The sequence below is a fragment of the Salvelinus namaycush genome, chromosome 30, assembly GCF_016432855.1.
Source record: "Salvelinus namaycush isolate Seneca chromosome 30, SaNama_1.0, whole genome shotgun sequence".
Lineage (NCBI taxonomy): Eukaryota > Metazoa > Chordata > Actinopteri > Salmoniformes > Salmonidae > Salvelinus > Salvelinus namaycush.
Window position 1 is genome coordinate 11,155,732 of NC_052336.1, and position 12,552 is coordinate 11,168,283.

At 44.2% G+C, this 12,552-nt stretch overlaps 1 protein-coding gene across 1 annotated transcript in view; it reads right to left on the bottom strand.

The window, feature by feature from the left end:
• Nucleotides 1–2,676: 2,676 nt before the first annotated feature.
• The window catches only part of LOC120024797 (thrombospondin type-1 domain-containing protein 4-like), a 53,182-nt gene continuing 43,306 nt past the window's right edge, over nucleotides 2,677–12,552 (bottom strand). Inside the window, exons 5-15 of the mRNA XM_038969125.1 lie at nucleotides 8,779–8,986; nucleotides 6,487–6,662; nucleotides 6,266–6,356; nucleotides 5,918–6,115; nucleotides 5,618–5,747; nucleotides 5,132–5,336; nucleotides 4,538–4,711; nucleotides 3,976–4,149; nucleotides 3,389–3,568; nucleotides 3,084–3,228; nucleotides 2,677–2,819 (exon numbers count right to left, since the gene is read on the bottom strand). Coding sequence (XP_038825053.1) covers nucleotides 2,677–2,819; nucleotides 3,084–3,228; nucleotides 3,389–3,568; nucleotides 3,976–4,149; nucleotides 4,538–4,711; nucleotides 5,132–5,336; nucleotides 5,618–5,747; nucleotides 5,918–6,115; nucleotides 6,266–6,356; nucleotides 6,487–6,662; nucleotides 8,779–8,986 — 1,824 coding nt within the window. The remainder of the gene's footprint in view (nucleotides 2,820–3,083; nucleotides 3,229–3,388; nucleotides 3,569–3,975; nucleotides 4,150–4,537; nucleotides 4,712–5,131; nucleotides 5,337–5,617; nucleotides 5,748–5,917; nucleotides 6,116–6,265; nucleotides 6,357–6,486; nucleotides 6,663–8,778; nucleotides 8,987–12,552) is intronic.

A 12,552-nucleotide genomic window follows, 5' to 3' on the forward strand; every position in this document is an offset into this window, starting at 1 on the left:
TCATGCAGTAACCAAAAAAGTGTTAAATCAAAATATATTTTATATTTGAGATTCTACAAAGTAGCCATCCGTTGCCTTGACAGATTTGCACACATTTGGCATTCTCTCAACCAGCTTCATGAGGTAGTCACCTTGAATGCATTTCAATTAACAGGTGTGCCTTGTTAACTTGTGGAATGTCTTTCCTTCTTAATGCGTTTGAGCCAATCAGTTGTGTTGTGACAAGGTACATGTACAGTAGGGGTGGTATACAGAAGATAGCCCTATTTGGTAAAATACCAAGTCCATATTATGGCAAGAATAGCTCAAATAAGGAAATAGAAATGACAGTCCATCATTACTTTAAGACACGAAGGTCTGTCAATCCGGAAAATGTCAAGAACTTTGAAAGATTCTTCAAGTGCATTCGCAAAAACCAGCAAGCGCTATTACGAGACTGACTCTCATGAGGACCGCCACAGGAAAGGAAGACCCAGTGTTACCTCTGCTGCAGAGGATAAGTTCATTAGAGTTACCAGCCTCAGAAATTGCAGCCCAAATAAATGCTTCACAGAGTTCAAGTAACAGACACATCTCAACATTAACTGTTCAGAGGAGACTGCGTGAATCAGGCCTTCATGGTGTAATTGCTGCAAAGAAACCACTACTAAAGGACACCAATAGAAGAAACTTGCTTGGGCCAAGAAACACGAGCAATGGACATTAGACCGGTGGAAATCTGTGCTTTGATCTGATGAGTAATTGTGAAACGCGGAGTAGGTGAACAGATGATTACCGCATGTGTGGTTCCCACTGTGAAGCATGGAGGAGGAGGGGTGATGGTGTGGGGGTGCTTTGCTGGTGACACTGTGATTTATTTTGAATTCAAGGCACACTTAACCAGCATGGTTACCACAGCATTCTGCAGCGATACACTATCCCATCTGGTTTGCGCTTAGTGGAACAATTTTTTTTTACAACAGGACAATGAACCAACACACCTCCAGGCTGTGTAAGGGCTATTTTACCAAGAAGGAGAGTGATGGAGTGCTGCATCAGATGACCTGGCCTCCACAATCAACCCAATTGAGATAGTTTGGGATGAGTTGGACTGCAGAGTGAAGGAAAAGCAACCAACAAGTGCTCAGCATATGTGGGAACTCCTTCAAGAGTGTTGGAAAAGCATTCCAGATGAAGCTGGTTGAGAGAATACCAAGAGTGTGCAAAGCTGTCATCAAGGCAAAGGGTGGCTACTTTGAAGAATCTAAAATCTAAAATATATTTTGATTTGTTTAACCTTTTTTTGGTTACTACATGATTCCTTGTGTTATTTCATAGTTTTGATGTCTTCCCTATTATTCTACAGTGTTGAAAATAGTAAAAATAAAACAAATTTAAAAAACTTGAATGAGTAGGTGTGTCCAAACTTTTGACTGGTTCTGTATATACACAGTACATACACACAGCAGTGATGCAAAATATATGATACACTACAACGACACATGAACATTTTAGAGCTTAATTTGTTAGAGGGTTGCTGTGTAAAACTGGTGAGCTGTCACTTAAAAACACTTTACAACTTAAGTTGTCTTAGCACCATAACTTGGGGCTCTAATCAATCCGTATCGCAGAAGTTCAGCATTACAGCGTGTTTGAAGTTTAAAGGCAATGTTCCATATTAGCGGAGACTGCATCACGGTAAACACTGCATATGTTGGCTCAATCAGAAATTACCATAACATTTATATTGCGCCATCTGTAACGCTTCACCGGTACAGATTAAATAGAGCCATAGATCTGGACTGAGCAATTACTGTTTGACACGTCCTCCTGTGAAATAGTGAAATCTTTGGTCAACTAAACTGCTGTGTAGGAGAGTATTGAACAGAGCCCTCATGATACGTAATTGGGGATTATTTAAGAGCAAGCTTGGGCAACTTAATACTACATGTAGTTAATTAGATCATAAATATTGTGGATTTTAGAGCGTAAAGAAGCTTATTAAAATGTGTACAGTCTATACATTATGCAAAACAAACAGAATCTTGCTCTCCTTTCATACAGTATCTTCCTCTCCTTTGATGTAATCCAAGAGAGCCATGGTAGTCAAGAGTCATCACAGATGCGGTAGCAGTCCTTAGTTGTAAGAAAGATAACTCCCTCACACAATATTACCTCTGCACCTTGTTTATTCTGTCAACGTTTCAGCCAAAGACCTTTTTCAAGACCTTAATCCATTCAGGTGAATGGCAGCGGCAAACTGCTTCCCACGAAACACAATATAAACCCAGACGGGAACTTTTATTGGAGGGGATTCTGGTTACAGTTCATAAAGTGGTTCCAGATTCTTCGGTTTGGTGTTCTGTCTATCATCTCGCCTCACCAGAGCTCCTCCACTCATAGCCCTGTTAAACGTGTCCTTCAAAACCATCCTCCACGAACCATTCAGTTTCACGTATTGCCCATTGGCAATCTCCTCACAAGCCAAAAACAAGTTGGGATTTCACTTCCTTTCTTTGCAGTCTTTCAGTTTTTCAGTCTGTATTTTCAGCACTCATATTATAGTGTCCAGTCAGTGTCCACCCAGAGTCAGGTTCTAGGCTGTCCTCTCCACTGTGGGTCAGTGTGTTTGGCCCAGGGACTGAGGGCCTGCTCTGGGTGCTGTGTCAGGCCCCCTAGAGGCCTGAGGAGAGGGGGCTAGCTGAATGCCCTGTGTTGTGACTGTCTGTGGGCCACTCGTGTGCAGGAGGCACAGCAGGTTGTCTTGTAGTAGTCGTACACACAGAGACGTGCCTGGACCACCACATTGCAGTTGAAATACTTGTCTCGACAGTTCTCGCCTGAAAAACAATCATAATATCGAAAGTAAGTGATGATCAGTGATTTTAAGTTTTAGAAATCTTTAAGTATTATATGTTTTCTGTATGGAATATGATCTTCATAAATGTTTAACCATTTTAGACTAAAATCCCCTCTAATCCTCATTAAAATTGTCTGACAGTAGTTAGGACCAGACCAGCCATCATTAACCAATCCAACTGTATGACATTCCAGAGGAGGTGCCTTGGCCCCAGATCCATGTTTACTATACAGTAGTAACTGACCTATGTGTGGGACGCAGGGCTCTGGGTTGCACTCCTCTCTCTCCACTGGTTTCAGCTCCTCCTCACAGCCCTCACTGGAAAGCATGTCATCAGACAGACAGCGCACCTCCCTCACACGGAAGCCCCCCTCACATGTCTTAGAACACTGCAGGGACAGAGAATACAGTGCAAACCTCATTCTCCCTTTCTTCAATTACACTTTCAAGAGAGTGTATTTCACAAGTATTTCACAACTAAAAGCGTGTGTCTGTTTTTTCATGTGTGAGTGCACGCATGTGTGGGCATGTGCGTGTACAGTTACTCACAGCGCTCCAGTCTGTGTGGTACCACATGGCCCCGCAGGACTTTAAGTGGCAGCTCTGCTGATTAAGAGGCTTGTCTAGAGAAGAACATTCGTAAGGCGGCATTACGTTGAACCCCTCGTCAGACTTCATCAGACACACCACTGCCCTCTGCTGGCTGCCCGAGCCACACTCCGTTGAGCACTGGGGGAAGGAGAAAATACCATAGGTAATACTACACATGGGCATGACATGAGACATCTGAACTGTTTCAACATGTTTGTTTTTTTATTAAGAAAAAGAAAAAGGCATCATTGGCTCAGTTGATTGGCCGACCTGAGTTATAGAAGGTACACCTTACTTACAGGGCCGGTTTCCCGGACAGAGATTAAGCCTAGTCTTGAACTAAAAAGCTATTTCAAATGGAAATAATGGACAATGGATTTGTAACATCTGAGTGTTCCTCTTTACAATACTGACATGAGACATCAGCAAAAATGTAAGTAATGGATAGGAGACATTGTAAAATCAGCAGCAAATCCTCATCCTAATCTTTTCCCAGATGATGTGTCCCTACAAGCCCAGTTTGACCCGGTGTTATTCTGTCTTACCTGACTCCAGGGAGCTGTAAACCACTCGATGCGACTCTCACAGGGGCCGTGATTACAGATCTGAGAGTCAGTGGGGCGCTCATGGCCACAGCCCTCCAGAGGCAAGCTGCTGATGTGATTGGTCAAGCACAGTACGCCGCGGGTCCGCACACCCATCCCACACTCAGCAGAACACTACAGAGAGCAAAGTCATAGTAAGTGACAATACAAACAGTTGACCTATGCCGTGATTCAATCAGATCAGCGGCAGATCCGTGTATAGTGCACTTGCCATTCAAAGGTAATTTCCAATTGAGCCGGCATATGCAGCATTTACTGTGAATGTGGAACATTGCCTTTAAAAGGTGCAAAGCTGACAAAACGCCAACTGATTGAATCCCGGCCCTAGTACCACCCCCATTTTTAACAGTATCAAGTCAATTTGTATTCAATTATAATCTTGCATCTACAATACTGTAGTAGATGCAATCCAATCAAGGTCAACAATTACTACAGTATTAGGTTAGAAAAGTGTTAGACGGTGATCTTGAGAGTCCATGTCCTCAGTCCTACACATACATACCTTATTCCCCCACTCAGTGAAGAACCAACTTTTAGCACAGGGCCCCATGTCACAGTTCTCATTGTCACTGGGTCGCAGCTTCATGTTGCACTCCTCGTCCGACACAAAGTCTCCCACGTTGCTGACACAGTGCACCTCCCTGGTCCTCTGGCCCACGCCACAGGGAACAGAGCACTGGGGAAACACAGGAGGGACAGTAAAAATACTATAGGGGTAGTTTAAAGTTTATCTCACAGTGTAAACACGGGTCAGTTCTCTCTGATGAATGTAACCTGTTGTCTGTGAAAACAACTGGGAAAATGCTCCATAGAATACTTGCTTGGGTTTAATTTATGATAAGGAATGCTAGCAACTTTAGAGGAATGATAACATTTATCTAATTGGGGTTCATGTACTTTCTGATACATTCTTCTAATACAGTATGGAGTATGTTAAATCTTGTCTGAGTACTTAGAACTTTTGATTGAGCCTGCCTCAGAAGGGTGGGGTAGGTTTACACTTTTAGGACTATTCTAATAGTTCCATGTGCCGAGCAAGCTAAAGTATTTGAAACAAATACTATTTGAAGCATATTGATTGACAGCTGTCACTCACTGCGCTCCACTCGGTTCTTATCTGCCACTCGCTGCAGATTTTCAGCTGGCAGGTGCTGGTGGTCTCAGGCTGCTCCAGGTGGCGGCAGCGGCTGGTGTGGACGTTGAGGGTCCGGTTGGCATACACCTGCCTGCACAAGACCTGGCGGTGCTGCATACCCAGGCCACATGTCTTACTGCACTCCGACCACTCACCAATGTCCCAGCTGCACAGTAGGACACACAAGGCCCCATGTTCAGAGGGACACAATAGCTATGTGGTCCCAACATAGCTAATAAAACATGTGGTCAATTGTCCAATTAGATTCTAATTATGATCTAACTATTAGACTATAAAGAGGACGGGTCAGGAACTTTTCATGAAGAATATAGAAATCTGGGTCCTATGACTTCTGCTAAAGCTCTGTGTATGTATTGAACCAGTGTGTGTAGTGTCTAAGAGCCCTGTATGTCATGTAAGTGTGGTTGAGACAGAGGGGTCTCTCACAAGGCAGGGCAGGACTGAAGGTTGCAGGGCTCTTCCTGTGAACTGGGCCTGGTGCTGCTGTCACACTGGTTCTCTGGTACCTGCTCATGGCTCAGTCTGTGGACACAGCGGAAGATGGTGTACCTGCTACCTGAAAACCAATACACAGGAGAGCGTTAGATGTTCATGCCTCAATACTGCATCTTCACTACTCACTGTGGGAATCTGTTAAACCTAGTTGATCAACTAGTATCAATCAGAGCATCAGAGGTTGAGACCTCTTGGGGCTTCATTCAGACAAAGATACATGCCATGTCTTACCTCTGCCACAGGAGGCGCTACACTCTGTTGCCCCAGACAGTTTCCAGTTGTATTCTCTCTGACGTTTGGGTGGATGGACTGCTGGCACCTGGTTGTTGGGTACCTGGGGAGGGTACTTGCCCCCTCCTGCTGGATCGTACCCATCCTGGTTGGGGTTGCCCCGGTGATCATTCCCACTTTGCCCATACAGAGTGTTCCCTGGGAGATCGAACATGGTATTTCAGCCAACAAAACCAGGGGAAAACTAAGTCATTGAGATGCTTGTCGACCCCCTCCCTTTGTGGACTAATAGTTCATTTAGGCCATACAGTCCCAGTCAGATGCATCAGTAACTATGGGGTGCCTCACCTCCAGGTCTGTGGTCGGGGTGCTGTGAAGGGTTGTCAGAGGGAAGGATGAATTCATAGCTCACTCCTGGGTTGGGCTGCTGGTAGATCACCTGAGGACATAGCAAAAATTCTTCAGTGAATAAGTTAATTACAACTTAATGTGCCAGTGTAAACTGCCAGAGAAATATGTGCCAATATGAGCTACATTTTACTGTACATACAAGTTGACTGATTACATACATAAACATCCAGGATCTCATTGGTTGGCCCCTCAGCCAGGAAGGACTCCCCGGCGGTGCTGGTGACCTCATTGGGTCGTCGGTAGGTGAACATGGTGCCCACCCCCTCATACTTCCCTGGCCGGTCAATGGCCCAGTTCCCATTGATGATGGAGCGACCTGAGCGGCTTTTCAGAGCTGCAGACAGACCATGAGTTGATGGTTGACCGTTAATAAAACTCCACCCAAAAACTATCTTTTGGTATTTGTTTCATTAGTCCATTGTTGACATAGTCCCAAAATGTTTTGCTTGCCAGCACTCAAGTTTTCAGGTATGTAACTTTTCTGTATTGTTTTTCAGATGGCCTGTTGCCCTAACCATGGAATTCTACAATCTGGCTGTAGAGTTGAGAGATTCAGCTACACAATTAACATAAAGCTTTGCCAGCTCTTTGCTAACAGGTTTGCTCATTTACAAAAGACACTGCTTTTTTTCTGAGGATTTCTGTATTTTGAAAGGAGTGAGCTATTTTTATTTAAATGCTGAACATTAGACAAGTAACATTAAGACTACTGAATATAAGAGTGTTTGGACAACTTAAAGCACATATTAGGCATGCAGAAATAAACTAGAACAGAAGTCTATTGAGGAGAGTGGGGCAAACATCAGGGGATAATGGTAACGATAAGTAGTTCCATGGAAGAATCCTCGGTCCTGTTTATCCCCAGGATGTTGCATCACAGCACGCTTTTACCCACTGATATATGAACTCTTCCAACAACAACGCCAAACGACGCAGGAACAGCAGTCACTGAAAGGAGCCATTGTTCACACATACTCTACATTTCCTGCTTAGGTGCTTACTCACTGAGTAAGTATTGTGTAGGGGTTGAGTGGGGACTCATATTAAAAAAGCAAGGCATAACTTGGCACCCCCAGTTAGTAGTTTTGACTTAGAAAGGTAGTTTCAAAGTAGGTTTCATCGCTGGGCTCAGTCAGTAGTGGTGGTTTTCTAGGCAGCAGTGAAATTCCTCACCTTAATTAAAAAGGATGGGAAGGCTGGAGGAAAAGGTCCTCTAATGAAAACTTGTTTATATACTTTCCCCTGAGGGGAGCAGCCAGGCCAGGGGAAGTGGGGGCCAGTGTCTGTCTGTCTGTCTGTCTGTCTGTCTGTCTGTCTGTCTGTCTGTCTGTCTGTCTGTCTGTCTGTCTGTCTGTCTCTGTCTCTGTCTCTGTCTCTGTCTCTGTCTCTGTCTCTGTCTCTGTCTCTGTCTCTGTCACTCACTCACTCACTCACTCACTCACTCACTCACTCACTCACTCACTCACTCACTCACTCACTCACTCACTCACTCACTCACTCACTCACTCACTCACTCACTCACTCACTCACTCACACTCTCTCTCTCTCTCTCTCTCTCTCTAACTCTCTCTAACTCTCTCTCTCTCTAACTCTCTCTCTCTCTCTCTAACTCTCTCTAACTCTCTCTAACTCTCTCTCTAACTCTCTCTCTAACTCTGACATTCCAGAAGTCATTCCTGACAATAGACCCACTTCTGTGTCACACTGTTATGCTCCTATAAAGACAATATCTTATTTATTCAATTAATTAAATAAAATATTGTAACCAGAAGTGCACTGTGTGGTTACTTACTACTGACAACATAGAAATGCTCACATCCAAAATTCCAGAAAAATCCCACCTGCTCTGTATTTGAGCTGCCTTTTAATTAAATGAATCAAATCAATTTAACAAGCAGCTGTTCCCTGCTGCCTGATACCAGGCTCACAGCACGGATGTAGCAAGACATGACCTAAATGATATTTTAAAAAAAATAGCTACTGCTGTCAGATGTTTTATAACCTGAAGCTTATCTTTAAATGGTGACTTTTTATTAGTACCGTTAATGTAATATGAAACATAATCTAACGTGGTCAAAGGGAAAACCTAAAATTGCTATTGCATGTGTCATAGCTCATGGGCCTGATTCAGGCAGAGATGTATGGAGCCTTAAGGGGCAGTGGATAAAGAGCTGGTAACTCTGTACTTAAACAGAGGTGGTTTGGAACCATGCTTGTGTGTTGAGTAACCTTGCCTCAGACATGAAGACTTGCCTACCAAGCTACCCACTGGGCACACACTGGTTGAATCAACGTTGTTTCCTCATCATTTCAATGACATTACATTGAACAAACGTGGAATAGACGTTGAATTGACGTCTGTGCCCAGTGGGTAATGTCTTGGCTTTAGCTCAGCGGGCTAACACTTTCTGACCCGGGTTAAAACACTGGTCAGTCACAGTCCTACTCACCCAGGTAATTCCTGCTCTTCACCGTCTCGGTGACGTTGATCTTGGTGGCTCCCTCTGGGATCTCCACTATCTTGTGGTAGCCCACCTTGTTCAGGCTGTGCTGCTGGAAGAGCCCTGACACCAGCTTACAGGCCGTGTTGTCCCCGCCACACACCCCACACTTGTCCATCACCTTGCCTGAGCCCAGGTACTCATCACAGCCAAGACTCTGTCAGAGAGAGAGAAGGAGGTTAAAGGAGGGGACAGAAGACATGTATTGCATCTCACTAATCAATACCGGTACATTACAAACAGTACAGTACGCTTTTTGTTGTAAGCAGAGTAGGATTTTTGAGGTGAAGCAATTTTCAACTGTTGAGCTACTGAGACATCTGTTTTACCACTGAAGTGCATGGAAAAGTAAATAACATGAGCAACCACATTAATCAAGTAAAGAGGGGAGAATGACAGATAATAAACCAAAGCCTATCCAGCATATTCATAAACAAATCCATGTTATTTCACCTCTCTAATTCGATGACCTGCTGCACATAATTAACTACCATAACACAACAACCAATTAGCCTGAGCCGGCTTCATTCCAACAACAGGCATATTCTTGGCACGATGCTGGAGTAGTAATGGCTCCCAAAGCAAATCCTCGGGGGTGTTAGCTTTCTCTGTCACATTGGCACTCATAAATTACAGGAAGCCTGGATAAGGTTAGTATAGAACACTCAAATCAGCAGTCGATAAATCCAGCCAATCCAGACATAAAAGTAGCTCGCTGTGTGAACAGGTGCTGCAGGCAGGGGCCTGGTTGGGACTGATCCCAGCAGGCCACCGTATTTCTATAATTGCAGACCCTGGGCAGTGGAGAGTAGACACTGGTGTGCCAGGATCAGGATACGCCCTCAGTCCGCCACCACTCGAACCGAAGGAACGACCAAGGGAGGGGTCAGCAGGGGACAAAAGAACTGTTTAGTTTTAATGACACAAAGCTCCTCTGTGATTGGACGGCTGCCAACGTTAGTCTCTAGTCAGTCAGTATCTCTCAGGGAACGTTACGTTCAGCAGTCCAGTCAATAATCTCCCCCGTTCCTAGACAAAACCCTGTCACAAACAATTTCCTCCCAATCCCAAACCAGGACTAATGAGGATCTTGCCTTGCTAAACCGACATATTTTCTCAGACCAACTGTATATATTATGTCCCAACATTCATAAAACATATTGCACAACATTTTATGTGTGGTCCTTAAGCACGGGACATAACTAGGCTTACATATAATAATCACACAAACAAATGAAGAGCAGTCTACAGTGGTAATTAAAAAGGGTTTTGCTGTAGATTCATGCTCTCTCAGCGGACTTAGTTCTTCCTGGAGCTGCGGTAAGACAGTCAGCTGCAGGCTGGATGCAGGCTGGGACATGGGGCTGGAACAGGGGAGATGGTAGCCAGGCCAGGGCTAGGGGTGGACTGAGGAGATTGGGGTAGGCTCAGGAGACAGAAGCCTGGCTCTCGCCCACCCATAGCAGCGAGGTCTGCATCGGGCCAACACTCCACCCAGGCCAAAACAAATACACACCACCTCCTTCTACACAGGAAATAAGCAATGAGAGAGGGAATAGCAAACTAAGAGCCCTGAGAAATGACCAAACAGGGCAAATGTTATATTGGCCAATGTGGAATTATGGTATCATACTGTAGCCTATAGGCACTCAAATGTAAGAATGGTATATGATGAAAACCAGATTGTTCCATATGAGTTTACACATTATTATATTTTCATACATCACATATACAGTATGCAAGGCTATCACAAAAAAATTGGGATACCAAGTGACTGGTATCGGTCTTCTCAATTTTCACCATAAAACACCCTGACTTTAAGCAACAACATTATCACAGATATCATTTCAATGTTTAGCCTTAATCCCAGGAGAAAGAAAACTGTCCCTTCCTTCCCCTCATAAACTACAGCTTGACAAGCTCGGCGAGTAATGGCTATCTGTGGCCGTTTGTCTGGGAAAAGCTCTGAATCACTATGTGTTAACGTGTGAATGGAGAGTCACATAATTTACTACCCGTAATCTGAGTAATCCGTCAATGTATGAAATATCATGTGACTAAGAGGCGTCAGTAGTGTTTTTAGGAAAATTGTGCAATAAGGTTTTCCAAGCCTTTTAATATGGTAAAATGGCTTAGGGCATGGGACCTATACAGGAAGCATTGAAGTGTGTGGGTATTATTTGATATCAAATAGTTTCACTGTTAATGTACAGTATATCTTTCAAATCCTAAACTGTCAAAACAGACTTTGGAGAACAGATGATAGCCCATGCAAAACAGTGAAGCCAGCAGTCATTTGTCTCCCAAACCTGAAAACAGTCATCCAGGCTGTCCTTGATATATCAAATATAAATGGTCCTGCATCACGAATCCATCCAGATGAGGTGTCTCACTGAACCAAGTTTGGAGGGATCCTAGTTTTTCCCTTTCAAGGGGATCCACAGTGTTTAAGTATTCAATTTATTAAGAGACCACATCATTGCATTTTTCTAATCTGCTCTCTGTGGGTGGTTTATAATTATGCTTGGCGCTAAACGACATCCCCTTTCAGTAGAACTATAATGGGCCTTTAAATGTCACTAAAGTCCACCTCATCTGGAAATGGTTAGACGTGTCAGGATGGTAGTCAACTACCAGTCAAAGTGAGGAACGTCAGATGAAAACATCTGGAAATGGTTAGACTTGTAAGGATGGTAGTCAACTACCAGTCAAAGTGAGGAACGGCGGATGAAAACATCTGGAAATGGTTAGACGTGTCAGGATGGTAGTCAACTACCAGTCAAAGTGAGGAACGGCGGATGAAAACATCTGGAAATGGTTAGACGTGTCAGGATGGTAGTCAACTACCAGTCAAAGTGAGGAACGGCGGATGAAAACATCTGGAAATGGTTAGACGTGTCAGGATGGTAGTCAACTACCAGTCAAAGTGAGGAACGTCGGATGAAAACATCTGGAAATGGTTAGACGTGTCAGGATGGTAGTCAACTACCAGTCAAAGTGAGGAACGGCGGATGAAAACATCTGGAAATGGTTAGACGTGTCAGGATGGTAGTCAACTACCAGTCAAAGTGAGGAACGGAGGATGAAAACATCTGGAAATGGTTAGACGTGTCAGGATGGTAGTCAACTACCAGTCAAAGTGAGGAACGGCGGATGAAAACATCTGGAAATGGTTAGACGTGTCAGGATGGTAGTCAACTACCAGTCAAAGTGAGGAACGGCGGATGAAAACATCTGGAAATGGTTAGACGTGTCAGGATGGTAGTCAACTACCAGTCAAAGTGAGGAACGGAGGATGAAAACATCTGGAAATGGTTAGACGTGTCAGGATGGTAGTCAACTACCAGTCAAAGTGAGGAACGGCGGATGAAAACATCTGGAAATGGTTAGACGTGTCAGGATGGTAGTCAACTACCAGTCAAAGTGAGGAACGGCGGATGAAAACATCTGGAAATGGTTAGACGTGTCAGGATGGTAGTCAACTACCAGTCAAAGTGAGGAACGGCGGATGAAAACATCTGGAAATGGTTAGACGTGTCAGGATGGTAGTCAACTACCAGTCAAAGTGAGGAACGGCGGATGAAAACATCTGGAAATGGTTAGACGTGTCAGGATGGTAGTCAACTACCAGTCAAAGTGAGGAACGGCGGATGAAAACATCTGGAAATGGTTAGACGTGTCAGGATGGTAGTCAACTACCAGTCAAAGTGAGGAACGGCGGAT